Source organism: Trichosurus vulpecula, chromosome 2, assembly GCF_011100635.1.
Source record: "Trichosurus vulpecula isolate mTriVul1 chromosome 2, mTriVul1.pri, whole genome shotgun sequence".
Classification (NCBI taxonomy): domain Eukaryota; kingdom Metazoa; phylum Chordata; class Mammalia; order Diprotodontia; family Phalangeridae; genus Trichosurus; species Trichosurus vulpecula.
In genome coordinates, this window is record NC_050574.1 from 43,684,443 (window position 1) to 43,709,862 (window position 25,420).

The window sequence follows — 25,420 nt, forward strand, 5'->3', positions numbered from 1 at the left end:
AGTCTGATACCAGCTCTGATGCTTATTACCTGCAGGACACTGAGCAAGTCCCTTAAATTCCCTGGGCCTTAGTCTGCATTTGTAAGACGAATTCTCCCCAGCCCTGACAGTGCCTCCTCACCCTTTCCAGCCCCATTTCTCATCCTCTTCCATTCCCCCATCTCCTTTTTTTATTCCCACCCCACAGCTCCTTCCTGGACCTAAGTAATGGAAACTCCTTGAAAACAGAAGTCATTTCATGGGTCTTTGTGTTCCCAGAGGTTAGTACCATGCCTGGCACATAGTACGTGCTTAATAAATGCTTGTCAGGCACTCGTTTGTTGGATAACCCTGGCCAAGTTACTTGACCTTGCTAAGCCCAAGTATCATCACCTGAAAACTAGAGATGTCAACATTCCTTCTGTCTGTCTTGGAATATTTAAGTAAAGTGCTTTGGAACAAACAAGGAAACAAACCCCAAGCACCAATGTGACTATCACCATTAATTCTATTACAGTAGCAGCCCTAGTCTAAAATTTCCTAGGGCTCAGGTCCCCCAAGTTGCCTATCATCTCTTCCCCTTGAGGCTTTGGCTGCAGTTAGTTTCTTCTCTAGGAGAAATTGCTGCTCCCTGGGGTCTCCCCAGAGCCTGCATGGGAGGGATGGGAGCAGAGGTCTCAAGGGTGGAGATAAAAGGACAAGAGCAGGCTCCCAGACAGTCTCTGCCAAGGCCCGGCTTTCTAAGGACTGTGGGAGTTTCCAGGGGCACTGTTTTCTGCAGCTGACCACCCCCATTACATATACACATACATACATACACACACACACACACACACACACACACACACACACACTCCTATTGGTCTGGAGATGGTTCTCTGTCCTTTGCTTTTCCTCCTTCTGGGCCCTCTGCCTGTCTCCACTTGTACCGAGACCATGAGTGGGAGGCTGAAGGTAGTGGTCCAGAAACAAGAGAAGATGGGGGATGTCCTGATAGGAGGTACTTTTCCCATCCTAACAAACTCTTTTTTCGCTGGTGACTTTACTTTTCCACCTGCTGGAGAGAACTCCACGGAGTGAGTATATACATATGCGTTTGGGATTTGGAAAATTACCCCAAACCAGGGTGAGTTGTATCAAGGCTCTGAGTAAATGAAGAGCTTCTGTTCCATGGGTTGATTGGATTTGTGCCTAGAAGGACACGGGGAACCAGATCATCATTTTATGGATCAGGAAACTGAGCATTCAAAGAGATGTTGTAGGGATTGGGGACTGAACTTGCCTCATTAGTCCCCAGAAAATAACAATGGGACAGGTGGAGGAGGGGGTTAAAAGAGGCATCATTTGTTTTAGGTTCAGAAAGAGCATCCTCATAATCAGAATTATCCAAAAGAGGAATAGATGTCTTCAATAGGTCCTCAAAAGGCAAAAAAGTTTTTTAGCAAGGGCTGGATGCTCACTCAGTGGGTAGGTGGTAAAGCTGATTCTTCTCCAAGTTCAGATGGATTAATATTCCCAGTAAGAGGTAACATAGTGTGGTGGAAACAGCAATGAATCAGGAGACCCTGGTTCAAATCTCACTTCTGCCACTTACTATCTATGTGACTTTAGGCGAACAGCTCCACCCCTCTGGGCCTGTCTTTCTTTACAGGCAAAATGAGGGGGTTGGACTCCAGAACCCCCAAGTCTTGTCCTATCCAGCTCCAAATCCATGATGCCAAGGAACTCTCGGAGTCTATGATTCTGTGATCTCACTTGACCATCACAGCAATATACGGGAGATAGTGCCAGACTTGCTTGAGTTAATTATGCTGTCCACAGTCACAAAGTCAGTAGGTTGCAGACCCAGGAATTGAATCCAAGTCTCCTACTCCAGGCCAAGTACCCTCCCCATTGTCCCATTGCTTTTCCCATGAGCCACCACATATCCAGCATTTTGTCCTGACCTAGAAGAGGATCTCATTCAATCCAATACCCACTTGACCCTCAAAGTTGAAAACAGGCAAGCCCTTTCATGGGGTGGGGGTGGGAGAAAGGGAGGACCTCAGGACAGGCAGGATTTGTAGGGGTGGGGTAGAGTCAATCCTCATGCTCTCAACCAAATCATTTCATTTACCAACCTAGAAATTTTGGCCAAAAAAAGGAAATAAGATAAGTTTGGTATAACATCTCTTTGACCAAGCCAGACTCTCTTTCTTCCTGTCTGTCTGTCACTGTCTCTGTCTGCTTATCTGTCCAGCATAATTACCTTTCTCTAGTCTTGATGAACTCCATTGCCTCTCCAAAACTCCTCAACCAATAGTCATCTAGTCTTTTCTTAAAGGTCTCCAGTGATAGGGAACTCACTACCTCCATGTATTTAATAGCAAAGTATGAGTGTCATAAAAGGCCAATGAAACCATGAAGTCAGATCCATCCCCATTTGTTAAGTGAATGAATGAGTGAACGAGCAGGAATCCTCCAGAATGGTCACCCAATCTCCACTTCAAAGAAATCCATTGGTGTCCCACACAGACTCTCCTAGTGTGAGGTGTAAAGGAGGGAGTCAAGGACAGGAATCATTACAGAACAAAGTCCAGCTCACAGTCATTGACCAGTCATATAAACAAAGACTAGTCACTAGTCCTCTCTAGGCCTCTACTTCCCCATCTGTAATATGGGTATCTAATGAATGCCTATCTTGCAGGGTTTTTATAAATATCATAATACAGAATATGTGCTGAATGCTTAGCAAAGCTTACAATGCTATAGGAATGTAGTGGAGTGGGTAGGTGAGCAATGAGAGACATAATGTCATAATGAATAGCATATTGGACTTATGGTCGGAAAAGCCTGGACCCACACCCTGCTTCAGACACTGACTAGTGGGGCAAATCACTTTAACTCCCTGACCCCCACTTTCCTTACATGTCAAATGAAGGTGCTGTACTCTGAGATCTAGCATTTCTTCCCAGTCTAAATCTTTGATAACTATGAGATCCTATCTCCCACCACCACCCCATTACCTAGAGCTCTTGTACTTAATCATTTAAATAGGGGTGAAAAAGATATGTTCAACTAATGGTGAAGACAAATCTACTCATGGCATCCTCTTACAAAGAGAGATAAAGCTCAGATTGAGTTGAAGGAGATCCTGGTTATTAGCTGAGCAAAAATTGACCAAACTCCAGATGGACTAGAAATAGCTAGCTTTTTAGTTCCATATTCAGTCCAAGCACAAGCCAGCAACAGAGGCAATTTGAGAAGCAATCAACTGTAGATGAGTAATTTTCCTCTCCTCCAGTCACCATATAATAACAGCTACCATTATTTCTATGTTTGTTATTCCCACCCCCCTACTCAAAAAAAAGGATTGTTAGATTCTTGAGCTCCCAACCTGTGTCACATGCGTCTCTCCTGGGCTCAGTGCCTAGGCCAATGGGAGGCAGTCCTTACATTGTTTCCAGATATCCCTGCCTGGTTTTAGTCCAAGCAGCCACGCAGAGTCTTGGATTGAGCTTGCTTCCTGGGGATGGTGATTGTGGGACTTGTACAGTATGATGACAAAGAGCTCCCTAATTGGCTGATGAAGGCAGAGGACCTGCTGAAACTCTATGGGTATGCAAAAATCTCTTCCTCCTTCTAGCCCTCAGCTCCTACTGAGTCAATTCAAAATGGGCATGTCTTGCCCACTACCACAAAAGAAAGAAAACAGCAAAATGGTACCCATAGAAGGGCAGCTCAGTCACCCCAGAGGTCTGCCTTCAGCAGCCAATTAGGGAGCTCTGTGCTATCACACAGTAGTCATCAAAGCAGGAAGTGGGCTTGCCCCAAGCTTCCATGTGGATGCTTGGACTGGAGCCAGCCAGGGAATATTTGGGCATGCTTCAAAAAATGGCTGCCACAGACTCCTGTGCCCCATTACACTACTATCTCTGATGCTGAGCACAAGGCTTCACTGTGCTTCACAGATGTTGAATAGGTTTGTTGAATTGAGTTGTTGAAGCTGGTGGTGGTGGGTGGGACAGAGACAGAGAGTGTGAAGGTTGGGGGTTGAGGAAGAATAAGAAGACATGTGTTTTAGCTCTGACACTTGGAGGTTGGGTCTTCCTGGGCAAGCCCCTTCCTCTTTCTGAGTCCTAGTTTCCTCATCTGTAAAATGGGAAAAATTCTCATAGCACTACTCACCTAAATCACAAGGTTGTTGTGAGGAGGGTCGTTTGTCAGTCTTAAAACACAGAAATGGGAGTTGCTATTTTTATGTTTGGAAATGTTCTCTACTGGGGAAATCAATGTGGCATGAGGGATAGGAGCTAAAAGGACATTTTTACTAAAATTATCTGCAAAGAGAAGCAAATACCAGTCTTCTCATTTTTCATCCATACCCAGCTTTGTGTCTTGGGGTTATGCAGCTTCCCAGGGTTTTGTCTTTGCCACTGAGGAGATCAACAGAGACACCCACCTGCTCCCCAACCTCACCCTGGGATTCTCCATCTGGGACTCTGGGGACTCTGTTGCTGGGGCTCTCCGGGGAACCATGGACTTCCTGACTGGGCAGGGGGAGCCGGTCCCCAATTATAACTGCAGAGCCCACCCTCCTCTGGCTGCCCTCATTGGGGAACTTCGTTCTGCTCTGTCTGTGCCTATAGCCAGATGGTTGGGACTTTATAAATTTCCCCAGGTGAGTGACTCCAAAGCTATCTTCTATTCCCTGTCACCTTCCTACCATCTTCTGCTATCCTACCAGCTCTGGGCATATTAACCATGGCCCACTGACTTCACTGAATGGAGAAGTCCTCCATACACCAAAGATACCTTAACAGCTGATTTTTAATGAGTTTTATTGGTTCTTTCATTTTCTATCATAGTCATTTCCCAATATTCTTGAATTATTCAACCCTCCCTCATAACATTAAATGGAACAATTAAAATCAATGAATACAGTTGTTCCTTCTGACAATGTGTGCACTGAGTCATACCTGAAGTCACCCACCTCTCAATTGGATAATATTTCTATATTGTTTTTGACAAAGCATTTTCCTAAAATATTCCTATCAGGTAGGTTGTAGAGGTATTATCATACCCATTTTATAGAAGAAAAGAAGGATCAAATAAGTAATAGGGAGTTAGTGGAAAGAACCATGGACATAGATTCCAAGAACGTGGGTTTGAATCCTACCACTAACATGTTGCCTTGGTGATTCTGAACAAGCCACCTCACCTTGATGGGCCTTAGCCTCCTCATGTGCAATGGGCTGGGGCTGAACTAGATGTCTTCTCTGTACCCTTCCAGGTTTCAATCTATGACCCATAGCCCATATGATTTGCCTTTGCTCCCATAACTGGTGTTAAAGCTACGATCTTAGTGAATAACAGGATATCAGAGCTTGAGGAGAACAAGGACTTGTTAGGTCTCAAAGAATCCTTCACAATCAACAAAAACAACACCCTCATCCTTTGGGAGATGTGACTTTCTGTCACTGTATCTCACGAATGTTCATTCTTGTGTTTCCCATTAAGAATATAGAATCTGAGACTCATAGAGGTTCTATGGTTTTCCCATAGTCCTACAAACATATAGGAAATCTTATGCCTGAGATTTATACCCAAGTCACTGGACCATAACTCCAAATTTATTTGTACTCCACCAGGGTACCTAAAATTGTCTATATTCTATGTTTGCTGTCACAGAACACATTAGTTCTTTTGGATTTTTCCATTTTGTGTGCTCAGGGGATCATGATATACGACCGGGGACCCCAGAGTATTATGATGTAGAAGAAGGACTGAGCTTGCTCACCATGCAGGGAGGATGAGTGTAGGCATCCAAACCATAGGGAACAGTGTCAAGGCTAGTCAGTAGGGAAAAGTAGAGCAGATTGGGGGAGGACAAAGAATAATCCAGGCTGGCCAGAGTAGAAGGTGTGTATAAAGGTATAATGTTATATAATACGGAGTGACCACAAACTGCAAAATGGATTTTCTTGGAAGAGGCTGAATTCTCCATTCTTTGAGATCTGCCAGCAGACACTGAGTGCCTTTTCAAAGATGTCATAGAAGGGATTCTTAGTTGCATATGGGTTGGACTAAGTGTTCTATGAGGTCCTTCCAGCTCTACATTTCTGGGATTCCATGAATTGAATTGAATGCTTTCTTTCCAAAGAACTATACAGGTACAATTACCGTGACTATTATTGTTGTAATTACAGACTCCAGAGCTTAGCTTTTCTACTTGGACTAATCGACGAATTTTGTGTCATAGCACTCAAATTCCCAAGTGCTTATTTTGTCAACAAGGACAAATAACAACAAAGTTCGTGTAAAAGAACAAAAGGTCAAGGATTTCAAGGAAAATAAAGAAAGAGCATAAAAAGAAAAATCTGGTGACACCCGATCTAGAGTTCTGACATAAAGTTGTTAATATTAACAATATTTGTTACTGAATTTAAAAAAAATAGAAAATTTTAAAGAAAAAAGATTAGTATACAAGACTTAGAAGCAACCAGCATTAGTGACATCACATTAGATAAACTCAGGAACACTAATTATGGACTAAGAAAAAAGGGAGAGAATGGAATAAGCATTAATAAGCACCTTCTATATGCCAGGCACTGTGCTAAGTGTTTTAACAAATAGTATTTCATTTGATGCTTTATGACAACTCTGTGAGCTTCTCTCATTATCCCAAATTTACAGTTGAGGAAACTGAAGGAAACAGAATTTAAGTGACTTGCCCAGGTTCACACAGCTGACAAGAATCTTGGACCAAATTTGAATTCATGTTTTCCTGACTCCAGACCTAAGTCTCTATCCACTGTGCCCCAGGTTGCTTCTAAGTTAGGGCAATTTACTTCACAAAAACTGCTGTGAAAACCAGAAGTCTAGCAAAAATTACATTTAGACCAATATTGACTATCATATGCTACAATAAACTTAAAACCCCTTGTTAATTAAAGATGCATTTAGCAGATAGGTTCAGTCCATCAGGTATTCCCTTCTTGACCCAAACAAAGTAATTCATACCTCATGGCCACTGATGATTAAGTCTATACTTCAATCAAAGGCATTCTTATATGAAAGCTCTCAAGGCATAGAACATCTTTTGTAAATTACATTAATTGGAGTTGGTGCGAAACCCATCATTACACATATAAATAGTCACGTCACTTTTTTTTAAACAGAGGAAAATGGAGGGAAAGATATCCTTTTCACACCTATGGATAGTGAAAGAATTCATAATTAAGGGACAGAGTAATCCCTGAAGATGAAATAGCCATTCTAATAAATAAAACAAGAGCTTTTGTACAAGAAAATCAATGAAGTTTGAATTAAGAGGGAAATAGTCAACTAGAAGAATTATCTAAAAACATTTTTATTTAAAGTTTTGAGTTCCAAATTCTATTCTTCCCTCCTTCCTTGAGATAGTAAGCAATCAGATATGGGTTAAACAGGTACAATTATGTAAAACATTTCCATATTAGTCATTTTTGTACAAGAAGACTCAAAAAATAAAAAATGAAAAAGAAAGTGAAAATAGCATGCTTCAGTCTGTATTCAATCAATATCAGTTCTTTCTCTGGAGGTGGATAATATGCTTCATCATTAGTCCTCTGAGATTGTCCTGGATCATCGCATTGCTGAGAATAGCTAAGTCATCCACAGGTCTTCAGTGACCAACATTGTTGTTACTGTGTACAATGTTCTCCTGGTTCTGTTCACTTCACTTTGCATTGGTTCATATAAATCTCTGCAGGTTTTTCTGAAATCATTCAGCTTGTCATTTTTTTTTGTAGCCATTGGGAGCTTTATTGATGCAAAAGCAGTGGGGTAGCCCTGGAAGCAGGACTAGCAATTTACAGAGGGACAGACGCTTGTTTTTATAAGGACAGGATAAGGGAGACAAAGGGAATTTTTATGACCCAGGATGGGGAGAGACAAGGAATTCCATAGTCCAGGATAAGGGGAAGTTTGGGGGTATTTCAAGATAAGGGGAAGAGACTTTAGGGCACCAGGGAAAGAGCAACTCAACCCTTAGGGCACCTTTATATCCACGCAATTTCCTCACTCAAGCACTAGGTAGGAGAAATATTTCAGGGAAAAAAGGGGGTGAAGGTCATTGTCTTCAGTAGCTGCTTCCTGCTGAACAGGGGCAAAGAGTCTGTTTCAGGGGCTGAGAATAGGTTGAGGAGGGGTGGTCAACATGGGGTTGCGGAATGCGGTGCAGCTGAGTCCAACTCTGGGACACCAAGGGTAGGGGTTGGTATCCTTAGAGTTGAAGGTGAAATTTCTGTTATCCCAGTGGCTAGGAGAAGATCCCTGGAGTCCAATTAATATTTGGATTCTCTGTATGGGTTTTTGCACCAAAATGACAAGGTCAGAGTTGGGAGAGCTGGTTCAAACGTGGCAGAATTCACTTAGACCTTCTCTGTAGACATTGGGAGCTTTATTGATGCAAAAGCAGTAGGCTAGCCCTGGAAGAAGGACTAGGCAGCTTGTCATTTCTTATATCACAATAGTATTCCATTACATTCATATACCACAGCTTGTTTAGCCATTTCCCTATTGATAGGCATCCCATCAATTTCCAATTCTTAGCCACCACAAAAAGAGCTACTATAAATATCTTTGTAAAAATAGGTCCTTTCCCCCTTTTTAAAAATGTCTTTGCAGACTCACAATGGAGAATGCTATCTACATTCAGGGAAAGAACTATGAAGTTTGAATGCAGATTGAGGCACACTTCATGCTCGCCTTTTTCTCTTCTCTTTTGTTTTTGTTTTTGGGTTGTTTTTTTTTTTGATTCTGTTTCTTCTTTCTCATTATTCATTCCATTGGTCATAATTCTTCTCTGCAACTTGACTAGTGTATAAATTAATTCAGTGCGAAGTCATTCGTGGTAGTTATACGAGATTCCAGGCCGTCTTGGGGAGGGAGGGGGGAGGGAGGGGAGAAAATCTGGAACTTAAAATCATGTAGAACCGTCTGTTGTAAACTAAAAATAAAAATAAATTTTAAAAAAATGTCTTTGGGATATAGAACTAGCAGTGGTATTGCTGAACTGAAGGGTCACACAGTTTTATAGCCCTTTGGGCATAGTTCCAAATTGCTCTCCAAAACTGTTGAATCCATTCACAACTCCACCAACAGTGCATTGGTGTCAACTGGGGAAATTTCTGCAACGAATTTTTTAATAGCCTGATGTCAAAGATTCATAGGGAAATTATATGAATATACAAAAAAGGATAAGAAGTATTAAAAGGATGTATACAGTTTTTAAATGAAGAAATGGAAGCTCTAAATAGTCATTTGAAAATTATGAAAATCACTAATGGTAAGAGACTTGTGAATATAACAACTGTAAAGTTTACCTCACATCCATCAGACTGACAAAGATGACCCAGAAAAGTTAACCAATGGAAGGGCTGTGGGTGGACAGACACACTGATGCACAATGAGCTGACGGGGCTGAGAATTGCTCCCCCCACTCCAGAAGCCAATGTGTAACTCAACCCCCTCCCCAAATTATCAAAATATGTGTACCCTATGACACAGCGACAAAATCATTAGAATATATCCCCCTCTAAAAACAATGTCAAGGAAAGAGGAAAAAGATCCGAGGGTGCACAGATAACTACAGTAGCACCTTTTGTTGCTGTTGTTGTTGTTGTTGTTGTAGTTGCTGGTGTTGTAGTAACCAAGACTGGAAATAAAATGGAAGCCCATCAATTGGAGAATAGCTGGAAAAACAAAATTTGTATATGAATATAATAAAATATCATTGCATTAAGAAAATCTGAATATGATGAATTTAGAAAAGCTGGGGATATTTAAATGAACTAGTGCAAAGTGAAAAGAGCAGAATCAGGAGAACGATGAGTAAAATGATGTAAGGCAAGCTCTGATCAATGTAGGACCACTTAGGACTTCAGAGAACTCATAATGAAATATGCCTCTTTTCTCTTTCCTTAGAGAGGATGGACAAGATAGGGGAAAAGAGAGGTTTTCACGCATGGCCACTATGTTGATTTTTTTTGCTTGACTGTGGGAGAGGCAGCATGGTCTAAAGGATATCTTTAGAGCCAGAAAGACTTACGTTTAAGTTTCATCTCTTAAGTAATACTGACTCTGTGACCCGGAGCAAGTTGCTTAAACTTCTCAATCCTCATGGTAGAGTTATATAATTTATAAGATTATACATTGAAAAAAGGTGTATGACTACATTACTTAAGGGAATTTCCTTACTGGGCAAATCTAAAAATTAATGGAATTATAGATCAAGTATCAATTATACATCCATTTGTTATTGGGAGTCTTCCATTTGGGAGGGAAGAGGGTTTGTGGGTAACAAGAGAGATGCAAAAAAATGAAAAAGAAAGAAAGAAAAAGGAAGGAAAGAAAGAAGGAAGGGAGGGAGGGAGGAAAGAAGGAAGGAAGGAGGGAGGGAAGAAAGGAAGGAAGAAGGGAGAGAGGAAGGAAGTAATAAAGAGAGGAAGAAAGAAAGGAGAAAAGAGAGAAAGAAAGGAAAGGAAAGAATGAAAATAAACAAAAACATTAAAATGCACAGAAACAAGAATATTCAGTAAGAGATGACACTAAGATGGCAATTGTGCTACTATCAAGATAAGTATTAATGCTTTTAAAATGTTACATAATGCAAGTTCATGTTCTCATACATCATCTTTTTGCTTCTTTGTATATTGAAATGTCCATGCTTGTTGATATTTGTTAAGGTAGGTAGGTAGATGGACAGGCAGGCAGGCAGGCAGGCTAGCTAGCTAGATAGATAGATAGATAGAAACCTAACTTTCCACGTGAGAATCAAAGAACTGAGAATGTTTACTCAAATGCTAGATAGCATAATAAATATTTATTAACATTAAAAGTTGACCTATTGACACTTACATAAAGCTTAATATTTCTTGTACCTCTCTCTTCCTGGGGCTTGTTATTTCATCCCTAGGACATGTCTTTTCCTTCCAGATAAGCTATGCATCCAGCATAATCAGCTTGAGTGACAAGGCCAACTTTCCTTCATTCCTAAGGACAATTCCAAATGACCATACCTGGCTCCAAGGTATTGCCATCTTGCTGAACCACTTTGGATGGATTTGGGTAGGAATTGTTTCTCATGATGATGATTTTGGGCATCAAGGGAATTCCCTGATGAGGGCTGAGCTGGAGAAGTTTGGCATCTGTTGGGAATTTCTCATTGATATTCCTACTTTTCAGTTTCCAGAGAGGTTCCAGGAGAGCCTATATAAGATTAAAAAATCAACAGCCAAAGTCATCATTACAATTCTAAGTACTTGGACTTTCCTTAATTTCTTAGATTTCTTCTCTTTAAGTGAGATTGCTGGGAAAATATGGATAAGAAGCTATGTGCAATGGAATGAGTTGATGAGGTACAACCCAGATGTTCCTCAAATTATCATCATCTCTCTGCCTCAACCAACAGCTCAAGAGTTCTCTAAATTTTTCAGCCCTCTGCATCCAGATAGAGTATCAGAGGACATCTTTGTGAAAATCTTTTGGGAAAATGCCTTTAATTGCACATGGCAGGACCAGGATCCTAGTTCCCTGTGGAATAGAACAGAGACTAGAGGAGGCCACTTTTGCACAGGATCAGAACACTTACAAAACAAAGATGTCCCTGCACTGAATGTGGAAAAACTGAGTATGACTTACAGTGCCTACAAAGCAGTGTACAGTATAGCCCATGCACTCCAGGACCTGAGTTCCTGTGAAGTAAGAGAAGAACCTACTGGAAATAGGATGTGCCCAGATGTTAAGACCTTAACACCCTGGCAGGTGAGAAAGCCCAAGTAAGATATAGCTGTATAGGAATATAAACACATACACACATACGTGTGTATTTGTATATCTACCTATCTATCTATCTATATAAATACACAAATATATATGTACATATATATATATATATTGTAACCATGCATATGTAGCCAATTGAGATGTGATGAAAACATATGGAAACTCCAGAGACTCTTGAAAGCAAAGGACAGAAGCGACTATGGGGACAAATGTTAGAGGGAAACCTAACATGTTGAATACAGAGTATAAATAAGAAAAGGTCTTGATAGGCTAGAATGTTGGGATGAATCTAATAAGATTCAATATAATAGGATATAGATAGATAGATATGATAGATAAACAAGATAGATAGATAGATATAAATTATTATGTATGGGCTCCAAAAATCAACTACATTAAGTACTAGATGGAGAGGAATAGAGAGATGCTATTTAATGTGAAAAAGATTGAAGGAAAAAAAATCCTAACAATTAGAACTATTTCAAAGTGGAATGTAGAAGGTTCCCTCTTTTTGTAAGTCTTCAAGAATAGGCTATATGATCACTTCTCTCGTGTATTCTACTCAGGATTCTCTTGAGGTATGCAGTTGTTTAATCAATTAGTCATGTCTGACTCTGTGACTCCATTTAGGGTTTTCTTGGCAACAGTTCTTCTCCAGCTCATTTTACAGATGAAGATGCGGGTCTTCAGCCACTATATTTGGAATTGTAAACTGGGAGAAATACTATAGGAATGGGAAAGGGTCAAGGGAGAAATAACAGTAATTCTAATAGCTAGCATGTGTGTAGTGCTTTAAGGTTTCAATTTCTAACAGATCTCTAGAACATATTATTTAAAATGTTTAGGGAAAAGGAAGTTAAAATTTTAAAGTCAGGGCAATTCTTTAAGACCACACCATGTATGACTAATTTCCCTTCCCTTTTTGAGAGTATTATGAGCCAGGTAGAGAGATACCATGGAATACTCCATAGAGTTGGCCTTTGAGTTGGCAAGACATGAGTTCAGGTCCAACTTCTGACACTTACTGGCTATTTGAGCGTGGTCAAGTCATTTAGTCCCCCATTGCTTTTAAGCAGCAATCAAAATTTATAAATTGCGGAGAAGGTGTCACCCTGTGGTGGGAGAGGGACTTATTTCATTTGGGAGCTTTCTGTACCAATGACTTCATAGGCTCCATCTAAGTAAAAAAAAAAATGTATGTGGGGGAGCAGGAAATGTTATAATGTAGTTGGTTATAGCAAGGCAGTTGATAAGGTCCCTCCTGCTATTCTTATGGAAAATATGGAGGGATAGGAATACATGATACTACAATTAGTTGGATTTAAAACTAGTTGAAGAGCTAATTCCAGTAGTTGCTAGTTAAGGGTTTGATGTCAGTTTGGAAAGAAATTTCTAGCTGACTACCCCAGGGATCCAGTCTTGGATCTATTTTCTGTAATTTTTAACCAATGATATAGACAAAAGCATTTATTAAATTTGCGGGTGACATAAATCCAGGAGAAATAACTACCATGTTGCATGAGAGAGTAGCAATCCTAGAAGATTTAACAGGCTAGAATGAGAGGCTAAGTCTAAGAAAATTAAGTATGAATATAGACGAAAACAAATTCTTACTTTTGGGTTCAAAAACTAATCTCAGAAATATAACATGGGGGAGATATGGTTGATGATAAAGGTGAAAATTCACCTAAAAGGTGAATTGTCCCATTGGCTGCATTTAAAGGTGTATAGCACCTAGTGGTGTTGGCGGTAGCCCTACTGTCCTGCATCCTGGTCAGACCACATATGGAAGGTCATATTCAGCTCTTGACAACATATTCCAGGAAAGACAATGACAAGATAGAGGATCATGCCAGTATCAAGGTAAAGAAAATTGAAGTAAACAGGGTGAAGTGACTTACACAGGGTCGCACAGCTAGTAAGTGAGGCCAGATTTGAACTCATCTTCCTGACTCTAGGCCCAGTATTTTATCCACTGCACCAAATAGCATGATGGTGGTCATCAAATACTTGAGATCCTGAATTTAGAGTCTGTATATCATCCTCTTAGAGCAATCCCTCTTGGAAGAATGAATTGAGTTTCTAGTTGGCTCTCCTTTATCCAGTCAAAAGTGGGCAAAGGGAATGGGGTGGGGTGGGGTGGGGTAAACAAACTGATTGTGCATTTATGCTGAGTTTAAATCACATTCAGCACTGCCTTGAGAACTTCTAGAGTCTAGGTGAGTTTTAGGTTTATGGCCACTTGGTATGTATTTTATTTCCCATTGTTCTATTTTTATTATGCACCATTTATTTGCTTATTGATTTCATGCTGAGATGGAAAACAAACAAACAGCAGCAATTATATATGGTATCCAAGCATGCTTGTCTTCGGTGGTGAACACCTCCATGATGCCAAGATCATGTTAAGTAGATCAAGGACAGGAAGCAGCTGGTTTCTGACTGGAAAATTGCCAAATTCGTGTGACTGTTGATAAGTCAGTACTACCCTGCAGAATGAGACAGTTAATGGGTAGGTGCACACTGGTGCTCTGAAATAGTTACTTGCCTAATACTCACTCAACTTTTGCCCCAAAGGATAAGCATAAATGGCCAGAATAAGAGGGGGACTCCCCAGGATATAGTTCATTTTGTTGGAGAGAGTTGAGTAAGAATCTATAATTTTGACCAGTGGCAAAATTTGAATCAAATTGTTGAACAATCCAGTCCTTGCATCTCACCAAAGAGCTAATATTGCCTTTGCACAATAGGTACTTAATGGATGATTGTAAAATAGAGTGGAATTCAAGGCAAGCCCATTATTCTCAATTTCTCCTGTCTCCAGCTCTTGCAATACATCAGGAAGGTACATTTCCAGACACCTCAGAAAAGTGAGGTTTTTTTTGATGCCAATGGAGATCTTTCTTCTGTGTATGAAATTCTGAATGTACAGAAAAACTCTGAAGGTGGCTTTCATCTGGTCAATGTTGGCTATGTGGACTCTACAGCCCCACATGGAAAAGAAATTATTGTCAATAAGAGTGCCATCCAGTGGAAAGGAGGAAAGACCCAGGTGAGCCATGGTAGCACGGGGGGTGAGGTGGGACTAAGTGATAAGCCTTACTTTTATAAAATAGGGAAAGAATTCTTATATTATCTCCCTCATAGAGCTATTTCTGGGAAGTGATTTCTAATCTCAAAGGTTCTATAGAGAGGTAAGTGGTAATTACCATTACTGTTATTATAATGTCAGACTGACAAGGTGTATCCTGCTGCTTATGGAAACTAGACATTGCCATATGGAGTAGTGAGGGCATCAGTAGTGGGTGTTGTCTAGTTGAATAGAATTCAAAGAAAACTTGAGGACAATTCCAGCAACTTGGGAGCAGATATAAAAACTCTTGAGCCCATAGAATATTAATTGTAGTCAACTGAGAGAACTACAATATGAATAAAAAAATGCACAAAGGAGGTGTGTGAGGGTGTCAGGAGTCAAAGAAAAATGTCAGGATTGAATATCCTAGAATAATAGAATTTCAAAGTTCTAATGAACCTCAGCATGCACTTATTCAGTTCCCTAGATTTTTTTAAAGTTTCACTACAACATTGCTTGAAGACCTACAGTGAAAGTTTTCCCAGTCATTAAGTTCAAATTTACCTTTTTTCATCATTTCTTGGAGGTCTGTGTCCTAAGGCCAGTGAGAAAAGGTCTGAATCCTCTTCTACTTTACAGCCATTCAAGTTTGATGAGAACAGTTATGACATCTCCCCCTAAGCCTTCTCTTTTCCAGGCTACTTATTTCTAGTTCCTTTAACTGATGCTCATATGGCAAGGATTCACAGCTTTTGTCCATCCTGTTTACATTGCAAAAAAAAAAACTGTAGCTCCAGAAAACAGATATTGGTCCCTAGCTTTCCTTCTCTGGCTTTCTGTGTATGTGCGTGCATACGTGCGTGCGTGTGTGTGCGTGTGTGTGTGTGTGTGTGTGTGTGTGTGTGTGTGTGTGTATGTATGTGTACCCCCCGTATAATGTGTGTATATACTCTAATACACATTAGAAAGTGATCGAAAATTCAACATGGCAGGATAAAAGGCAATGGAGTTGCAGTCATGAAAAGTCTGGGTTGGTCCCCTGCCTCAATAGTTATATGACCATATGATCACTTCACTTCTCTGAGATTGGAGGGAACAGGGAGGAGAAAAAGAAGGAGGAGGAGGAGGAGGAGGAGGAAGAGGAGGAGGAGGGGAGGAAGGAGAAAGGGAAGGAGAAGGGGAAGGGAAAGGGGAGGGAGAGGAGAAGGACAAATAGAAGGAGGAAGAATAGGAATAAGAGGAAGAGAAATAAGAAGGAGAAGAAAAAGAAAGAAAAGGAAAGGAAGGAAGGAACAAGGGAAAGAAAGGAAGGGAGGAAGGAAGGAACAAAGGAAAGAAAGAAAGGAAGGAAGAAAGAAAGAAAGAAAAGAAGGAAGGAAAGAAGGAAGAAGGAAGGAAAGAAAGAAAAAGAAAGAAAGAAAAGAAAGAGAGAAAGAAAAGGCATAGTGAAGGTAGTATGGCTTGGAGATGAAAGAAGAGTGGCATGGTAGACCTGGAATTGAGCACAATAAGGGAAACGTTAACCAATTAGAATTGGAGATCTTAGAATTGGAGGCTTGGCATGCCTTGGAAATGGCTAAGAATATGAAAATAATTTTAATCACTGTTTTTTATCAGGAATATTTGTATTAGAAGTTAAATTCTGATGGCAAAGAAACAAATAAATATACAAATGATAGAGAAAATAGAAAATTAATAAATACAAATTAATGCAAAATAAGAACACTAGGAGATAGAAGGGTCAGAAAAATTATCAGGCACAAGGTAATGTTTGAGCCACTGTGTCTTGAATAAAAGAGATCAATATCTAGCCTTTTTTCCCCTTAAAAAGTGTACATTTATTATGAAAAAAAAGGAAAAACAAGGGAAGAATCCAATGAGGCAAAGGTAAGGATGGAGTATATACCCAGGCCCAGTGCAAAGGCATGAGTTAGGAAATGGAGTATCACAAATAAAGACCATAGAAAAGGTACATGTGGCTGGATCTCAGTGTGCAGGAAGAACAATGTCCACTGAGGCTAGAAAGATAGGCTGAAACCAGATAGTGAAGGTCTTCAAAGGCTAAACAGAGGAATTTATATTTTAATATAGAGACAGTTGGGGAAACCCTAGAATTTATTGTATAGGGAGTGCCAGGATCAGGTCCTTGTTCAATAGAGTCCCACATTGTACATATCCATGTATCTGTTTCTCAAGTGGAAGACACTGACTACCAGCCTTCCCATCAGGTGGGTCAGAGGTAAGTCACAAGTAAAGAGTCCAAATGGCCTTTATAACTTCCCTGGGTAAGGAGTCTGGTTGTAGTCATGTGTGTGCTCTGCTTCTTTCGAGGTCCCTCAATCAGTTTGCAGTAAGAGTTGCCCTCCGGGATCCAGCCGGGTCCGGGCAAAGGGATGGCCCCATTGCTGCTTTGATTGTGAGCCCTGCCCAGAGGGACAGTTTGCAGACCACACAGGTGAGAACATGTTGAGGGTAGAATCCTTGTCTGGCTCATGCCATTCTGCATCCTTCAGGGAGCTTTGGGCCCCAACAGGTAAATCACAGAGAAAATTAAGAACAAAAATAAAATGGACATAGAGCTTGTGGGTGCACTTTCTAAAATATTTAGATATGGCTTTTCATACACAGATACTGTGTATTTCTGAAAAAGTCACTAAAAATCTTAGTGCCTCTGGTAACTGAGATAATAGATTGCAGAATAATCATTGATCTACATTGGAAAAAGGAGTTTCCACACTGGGAAGTCTCAAGCCAGGGGTGGGAAAGCTGCTCTGGACTAACGAAATAAAATAAGAAGAGGAAAGAAAAGAATAAGGGGAGGAGAAGAAGGGGGAAAAAAGGAAGAGGAGGATACCAGTATTATAAGGATTTGTGATTTCATGAACACAAGTGCACCCTCTCCCAATGCAGACAGCAGCGGCTCCACACTTTAGTAGATGGTTTGCTTTCCTGACCTGAAGACAAAAGAATAGAACATGGTTGATTTGCCCTAATTAGAGGTCTTAAGCTAAGTCAAAATGTTCAGTTTATTCAACAAGTATTGGTTTTGCATGTTCTCTGGGCTAGATACTAAGAATAAATCGAAAAAAGGAAATAAATTAGCCCAGCTTTTAAGGATCTTTGCTCATCCAAGCCAGGCCCTCCCTGAGCAGGTACCTTATCTAGCAAGTGGTTTCCAGGCTCTGAGTGATGATCTCCAATAATGGTTAATTCACCAAACTGTGAGAATGCCCAGTCCACTTCTGGACTGGGGATAAATCATAGAAAGCTTTGAAGGTCAGGTAGAGGAATTTAGATAGTATTAAGAAGGCAATGAGAAGGCATTGAAGGATCATGAGTTTATACATACATATCCATTATAAACGTCAATGTGTATATATAAATGCCAATATATACACATATATGTGGGTGTTTGTATGTATAAATATATATGTACACATACATATATTTTTATGTACTATGTGAGGATATTGTGTGGCTTGAAGGGGGACAGACTAGGCATCTTGACCCTCCCACCATTCTCCTCCTTCTCCTATGTGTATTACAAATTTATTTTATTTTCAATTCATGTAACAAAACAAGCATTTCCATAACACAGTACAACAAAAGAAGATAATATGACACAAAACTATAAATCTATCATATACAATTTGCTATTCCCTACAAATAGACAACAAAGTTATCATGTGAACTTTTTTTGCTTCTCTCCCCCTTCTCCCACATGAAGAGCAAAGTGAGCAGAACCAAGAGAACATTGCCTATAGTAATAGCAATATTATTTTTCTTAGATATCATCCCTTCATATTCAACTTACCCTGTGCCCTCTGTCTATATATATGTATATATATGTGTATGTACATATATATATATATATATATTCCCTTCAACTACCATAATACTGAGAAAGGCCTCATGAGCTACAAACATCATCTTTCCATGTAGGAATGTAAACAGTTGAACTTTAGTAAGTTCCTTATGATTTCTCTTTCCTGTTTACCTTTTCATGCCTCTCTTGATTCTTGTATTTGGAAGTCAAATTTTCTATTCAGATCTGGTTTTTTCATCAAGAATGCTTGAAATTTAATTTATTTATTTAACATATTTAGTTTTCAGCATTGATTTTCACAAGAGTTTGATTTACAGATTTTCTCCCCATTTCTACCCTCCCCCCCACTCCGAGATGGCATATATTCTGGTTGCCCTGTTCCCCAATCAGCCCTTCCCTCTGTCACCCCACTCCCCTCCCATCCCCTTTTCCCTTCCTTTCTTGTGGGGCAAGATAAATTTCTACACCCCATTGCCTGTGTAGGATGTGTACGTATTCAACAGGTAAAGAAAGGAATGATGACGTTCAAAAGTCCAGTAAGTAAAGTCACAGAGGAAAGGAAATCCTAATGAATGTTGGGGGAACTGAGGGGAGACCACTTTTTCTGGAGAATAGGATTTAAAAAGGGCAGTGGTATCTGTTTGTCAAGGGCCATGAATACCATGCATCAAAGTGAATTTTCCTCTTTGATAATGGGGAGCCATGGAAGATCTGGTATCACCATATCTAATTCTGACAGTAGTGTAAAGGATGAATTGGAGAGGACAGATTGTGGAGATGAAAAGACCTGTGTTGAAGGCCACTGTAATACAATGTTCTATAGTAGTAAACTGAATAAGTCTGAGAAAAAAAAAGAATGCTTGAAAGTCCTCTATTTTGTTGAAAATCCATATTTTGCCCTGAAGTATTATACTCAGTTTTGCTGGGTAGGTGATTCTTGGTTTTAATCCTAGTTCCTTTGACCTCCAGAATATCATATTCTAAGCTCTTCGATCCCTTTTGTAGAAGCTGCTAGATCTTGTGATATCCTGATTGTGTTTCCACAATACTTGAATTGTTTCTTTCTGGCTACTTGCAATATTTTCTCCTTGACCTGGGAACTCTGGAATTTGGCTACAATATTCCTATGAGTTTTCTTTTTGGGATCTTTTTCAAGAGGTGATTGGTGGATTCTTTCAATTTCTATGTTACCCTCTGGTTCTAGAATATCAGGGCAGTTTTCCTTGATAATTTCTTGAAAGATGATGTCTAGGTTCTCTTTTATCATGGCTTTCAGGTAGTCCAATAATTTTATATTATCTCTTCTGGATCTATTCTCCAGATCAGTGGTTTTTCCAATGAAATATTTCACATTGTCTTCCATTTTTTTCATTCTTTTGGTTCTGTTTTATAATTTCTTGATTTCTCATAAATTCACTAGCTTCCACTTGCTCCATTATAATTTTTAAGGTATTATTTTCTTCAGTGACCTTTTGGAACTCCTTTTCATTTGACTAATTCTGTTTTTTTAAGATATTCTCCTCCTCATAGACCTTTTGGACGTCTTTTGCCATTTGGGTTAATCTATTTTTAAGGTGTTATTTTCTTCAGTATTTTTTGGGGGGTCTCCTTTAGCAAGCTATTGACTCTTCTTATGATTTTCTTGCCTCACTCTCATTTCTCTTCCCAATATTTCCTCTACTTCTCTTACTTGATTTTCCAAATCCTTTTGGAGCTCTTCCATGGCCCGAGACCAATTCATATTTTTCTTGGAGGCTTTTGATGTGGGATCTTTGACTTTGCTGACTTCTTCTGGGTGTAAGTTTTGATCTTCTTTGTCACCAAAGTAAGATTCTATAGTCTGAGTCCTGTTACACTGTCTGCTCATTTTCCCAGCCAATTACTTGACTTCTGAGCTCTTTATTCAGGGCATGACTACTTCCAGAGTGGAGAGTGCTCTATCCCAAGCTTCAGGGGTTTTGCCCTGCTGTTTTCAGAGCTATTTCCATTCTGAGGTGGTATGATACTCCTCTTTTGTCCTGTGCTTTGATCTGTGAGTACAAGCACTCCTGTCTGCTCTATAACTACCAGGAGGGCTCCCTCTCTACAGCCACCACAAGCTCTGCCACACCAGTGCTCCTCTTCCCCCAAGGACCCACCAACCAGGACTGTGACCCAGATCCAAGCAGGGCAAAGCTAGAGAATCCTGCCTCAGCACCAGCAAAGAGGTGGTGCTGCATTCCCACTCTGATCAGCCACTTGATTGCCCCCACTGTCTGTGGGCCTGGAGCTCTGGAAGCAGTCTCTGCTGCTGCTGCTGCTGCAGCAGCCACCTCCACCACCCAGGAACTAGAGCTAGACAGCTCCCTTTTCTCACCCAGGTCCAACACTTTTCCCACTTACCTGCTATGTTGTGTTTGGCATTTGTGGGTTGAGAAGTCTGAAAACTTCCACAGCTCAGTGATTCAGGCCCCTGAAGCTTGCTCCTCACTGTCTTCTCTTCTGGCCTGGTCTGTGCTGGCATAGCCCAAGCTGGGCTGTGCTCTGCTCTCAGAATGGCATGATAGACCCTTTCCAGTGACCATCCAGGCCATCTGATGCTGGAGGCTTGTTTCACTCTGTCATTTTGTGGGTTCTGTAGCTCTAGAATTTGTTTAGACTCACTTTTTACAGTTGTTTGGAGGGATTTGGGGGAGAGCTCAAGCAAATCCCTCTTTTCATGCTGCCATCTTGGCTCCACCCCCCCACCAATATTGTTTTAAGAATGACTTTGATAGACCGAGTCATTCTATTATAAATTCACAAATTAAAAATGAAGGACATATGAAAAAAGAACTTACCTATACCCAGAGAAATGAGAAATAGAAGTATGTGTGGAATAATTTTTCTTGAATATTCCTACTTGTGCTTAATGGTAGTCATTCCCCCTTCCTTCTTTAACAGAGGATTTACTTCCTGCCAGAAGGTGAAGCAGAAGGTTGGGGCCCAAAGTTTGGCCCTTCTGCTCTTCTGAAAGAGAGGGTGTGCTGGGCTAGAATTACATCTATCTATTCCCTTAAGTAATATCCAAATTAAATACTAGTCTAGGGGATGTGATTTCCAAGTTCAAGTTAAATTTCTGATCACTGTTCATTATGGGGGGAAGCAAGCCCCCAGGCTTTATGTATCCAAGATTTGGTCAACTTCTCATCAAATACTGGTTTCACAATGACATACATATGTAGTAAATAACAAAGAAACTCATTTATCCAAGTTAATAGCAAAACAGAAATCAGAGAATGTGCATAGGAGAATATATATGCTAAACAATATAGAATGAAGGAGCTCTGTGATTTGGAGAGAGAGAACAGCTCTACAAAGAGAAAGAATCCTAGATGTTAGCCAACAAGAATTTCCCTAAAGCCTTTAGTGCAACAGGACAGAGGCATGATGGGAACTGCCAGCTCCCCTCCTGTCAGCTTATTCACACAATTGCATAAAATAACTTCAATATCATTAGAGATGAGTGATATAGTTGATATAGAAATAGATATATTTTCTGAGTTACCTAAATCTCATTGATACCCAGAGGTCAACCCAGGACTCTACATACAGTTAGTGCTTCATAAATGTTTGTTGAGTAAAATGGATTTGAAGAATTTGACTACAATCCAGGGGCTTTCTGCAGGTAGGCCACTTGGTAAAGTGGAAAAGATGTTGGAGTCAAAACTGGAAGACAAGTTAAATCCAAGCTTCTACATTTACAACTTGTGATTGACCTCTTTGGACCTCAGTTTTCTCATCCACAAAATGGATTTGTAATAGATGGCCTTGAGGGTTACCTTAACTATAAGTCTATGATCTTTCTCCCTGGAAGAGCTGAATAAAATAATGTTACTCCATGTGATAGTCCTAAAAATCTGTTACATCAGTAACACTGAGGGTAGAACCTGTTCCCATTGCCCAAAGATTCAGAAATGGGGCCTGCAAGGGAATGAAGGAGTGAGTGATTATTGGTTCTGCCCCAACAGACATGCAGTGGTGTGCAAAGTGCCCAGAGGACCAATATCCAAACAAGCACAGAGATGGCTGCCTTCCCAAAGTCCTGACTTTCCTGGCCTATGAAGAACCTTTGGGGATGACTCTGTCTTGCATGGCCCTTACCTCCTCTTTTCTCACAGTCATAGTTCTCATGATCTTTGTGAAACACCGAGATACCCCCATAGTCAAATCCAACAACAGGGCTCTCAGCTACATTCTGCTTCTCGCCCTCACCCTCTGCTTCCTCTGCTCATTTCTCTTCATTGGCCGCCCAACTACAGTAAGCTGCCTCCTCCAACAGATGACTTTTGGAATCATCTTCACAGTGGCCATCTCTTCTATTTTGGCAAAAACCATCATTGTGGTTCTGGCCTTCAAGGGTACAAGGCCAGGAAGCTGGCTTAGGAGGTGGGCAAGGACCCGAGTGTCCAATGCTATCATCCTCATCTGCTCCCTCATCCAAGTGATCCTCTGTGGGGTCTGGATAGCCACTTCTCCTCCCTTCCTAGACGTGGTCACTGACTTTGAGCCTGGCCACATCCTCATTGTTTGTAATGAGGGCTCCATTACTGCCTTTTACTGTGTTCTGGGCTACATGGGATTCCTGGCCTTAGGGAGCTTCACTGTGGCTTTCTTGGCTAGGAACTTGCCTGACACCTTTAATGAAGCCAAGTTCATCACCTTCAGCATGTTGGTGTTTTTTAGTGTCTGGATCTCTTTCCTCTATGCCTACCAAAGCACCAAGAGAAAGACCATGGTGGCTGTGGAGGTCTTTGCCATCTTGGCCTCTGGTGCTGGGATGCTGATCTGCATATTCATCCCCAAGTGCTATGTCGTTCTCTGGAGGTCACATCAGAACACCCAAGAGTGGTTGAAGGGCCACCCTCATTCCAGAGGGGCAGTTTCACCTTAACTCTATGCCTCTTCTATCTCTCTATCCTGTTTTTGGTAAGACCTCTGGATCTCAGAAATAATGACCTATACAGAACTGAAAGAGCAGGGAAGGTTTATCTTCTATGGTTTGTAAGCACTGATGAGGCAGAGAGCAGAACCCATAACTGAAATAATTTAGAAATATGTTTAGTAAGTTGTCTACCAGAGGGAAGAGCTGAAAAGGGGGTGGCTTACTCCCCCTAAGCCTAAGTTACACATTATATAGAATTCAAACAAAGGAACAAGGAAAGAGTAGCTGATTGGCCAGCATGGAGCAAGTTTCCTGATAAGACATGTATTTCTTGAGATACATTGAGGGAGAAAACTCCTCCCATTAATCTTTGGATCTGAAAGGTTTCTGGCAAGCTAACCTCCATCCTGAGTCAAGCATTAAACAAATCTGGTCTCCAAGCAACAAGTAGGGTTTTCCAGCTATGTGGGGCTAGGTTAAAACAACGTAATGACGTTTTCCCATGATATCATGTTTTGGACTGTGCTGTAAGAAGCCTGAAGTCTTAAGTACAGAGAACAACTAAGCATTTAGTGATAATGTCAGATCAGTGATTCTTCTCTCATTGGAATCTTAGAATCATAGGATTTAGAGTTGGAAGGGGCATAAAATATCATCTCATCCAACCCTTTCATCTTACATATGAGAAAATCAAGGCCCAGAGACATTACTTGTCTTACCCAACATCACACAGGTCAGTAGCAGAAGTGGGATTTTAAGAGGCAAGTGGGATGGAGTGGAGAAGGCAAGGGATTAGGAATGATGAGAAACTTGGTAGAAATCCTGTCTTGTTACTTCTGATCTGCCTGAGTTTAGCAGAGGAAAGCAGTGTCCCTACAATACAGGAAGCAAAGGAGCATGCATGTCTCATGCAAATACACAGAAGAGTTCCACGAGCCCAGTCAGACAATCAGTCTCCTGAGAACCACAGTCCTCAACCATGAAGAAGCCTCACTAGCCCTGCTTTTCTCCTTCCTTCCAACTCACTCAGTTGTCTAGCCAAAGCAGAAAAGTCAACTCTGGGAATTCCAGCCCAGAGGCATCAGTTTTCCCCAGATTTTATCAGCTTCCTACAGGCAGTCTCAGAGTTGGAGAGAGGAAGGTGCCTTCCTTTAGGCTCTTGGCGGCAGGTGCTGACTTCCTGCTCCCACAGCTCAGCTGCCCTGCCTCACTGATTGTGGGAAAGAGGTCCCTGGCATGAATTCTTCTCATTTGTGTCACGTATCTTTAGGGGTGGGGGTGGGGGAAACTGCTGCCAATGAACATCATGTTTGAACTCTTGAAGCTTTTCAAACTCGAATTCATTAGATTGTGGACTTCTTGAGAGCAGAAACTGTCTTTTGCCTTTATGTCACCAGTGTTTAGCCCAGGATCTGGCACACAGTAGGTGCTTAACAAACATCCATTGACTGACTGAAGCTTCCACACCAGCTGTGGAGCTGTCATGAGCACTGCATTTAGTGTCTGGTCACCCTGGTTGACATCCTAACTCTACAATTTACCAGCTTAATGACTTTGGGCAAATCAGCAAATGTTGATCACTTCTGTGAAGTCTCACTCTGCACTAACTAAATCCTAGGATTAAGTTTTGGATGATCCTATTTACCCTTATTGCCCACACCTATTTCCAAATCATTTGCAAGTCACTGCATCATCCTCCTGATGTCATGGTCCTCTTCAAGAACAAAGGACAAACCCCACACAACTGTCCACGTAAGCCACAGAAGGACTCCTTCCATTTTTGTGAGATCTGCCCAACCTAACCTGCCACCCCAAAGCTCCCTTGGTGTCT

General features: G+C 40.8%; 1 protein-coding gene across 1 annotated transcript; it reads left to right on the top strand.

Annotated features, from left to right (window-relative positions):
* The first annotated feature begins 915 nt into the window (after positions 1 to 915).
* LOC118836399 (vomeronasal type-2 receptor 26-like) lies at positions 916 to 23,598 on the top strand. The gene is made up of 6 exons (XM_036743709.1): positions 916 to 979; positions 4,371 to 4,639; positions 11,518 to 11,766; positions 14,612 to 14,839; positions 17,192 to 17,315; positions 22,676 to 23,598. The coding sequence occupies exons 1-6, from the start codon at positions 916 to 918 to the stop codon at positions 23,596 to 23,598; spliced, it is 1,857 nt and encodes a 618-aa protein (XP_036599604.1).
* The last annotated feature ends 1,822 nt before the right edge of the window (positions 23,599 to 25,420 follow it).

Bases quoted from the DNA above. Each gene is read 5' to 3' on its own strand.
- LOC118836399 (XM_036743709.1), top strand. From the start codon at position 916: ATGAGTGGGAGGCTGAAGGTAGTGGTCCAGAAACAAGAGAAGATGGGG. The intron at 14,840-17,191 runs GTGAGCCATGGT...GCTTCTTTCGAG, and splicing joins GGAAAGGAGGAAAGACCCAG to GTCCCTCAATCAGTTTGCAG. The intron at 17,316-22,675 runs GTGAGAACATGT...CTGCCCCAACAG, and splicing joins ACAGTTTGCAGACCACACAG to ACATGCAGTGGTGTGCAAAG.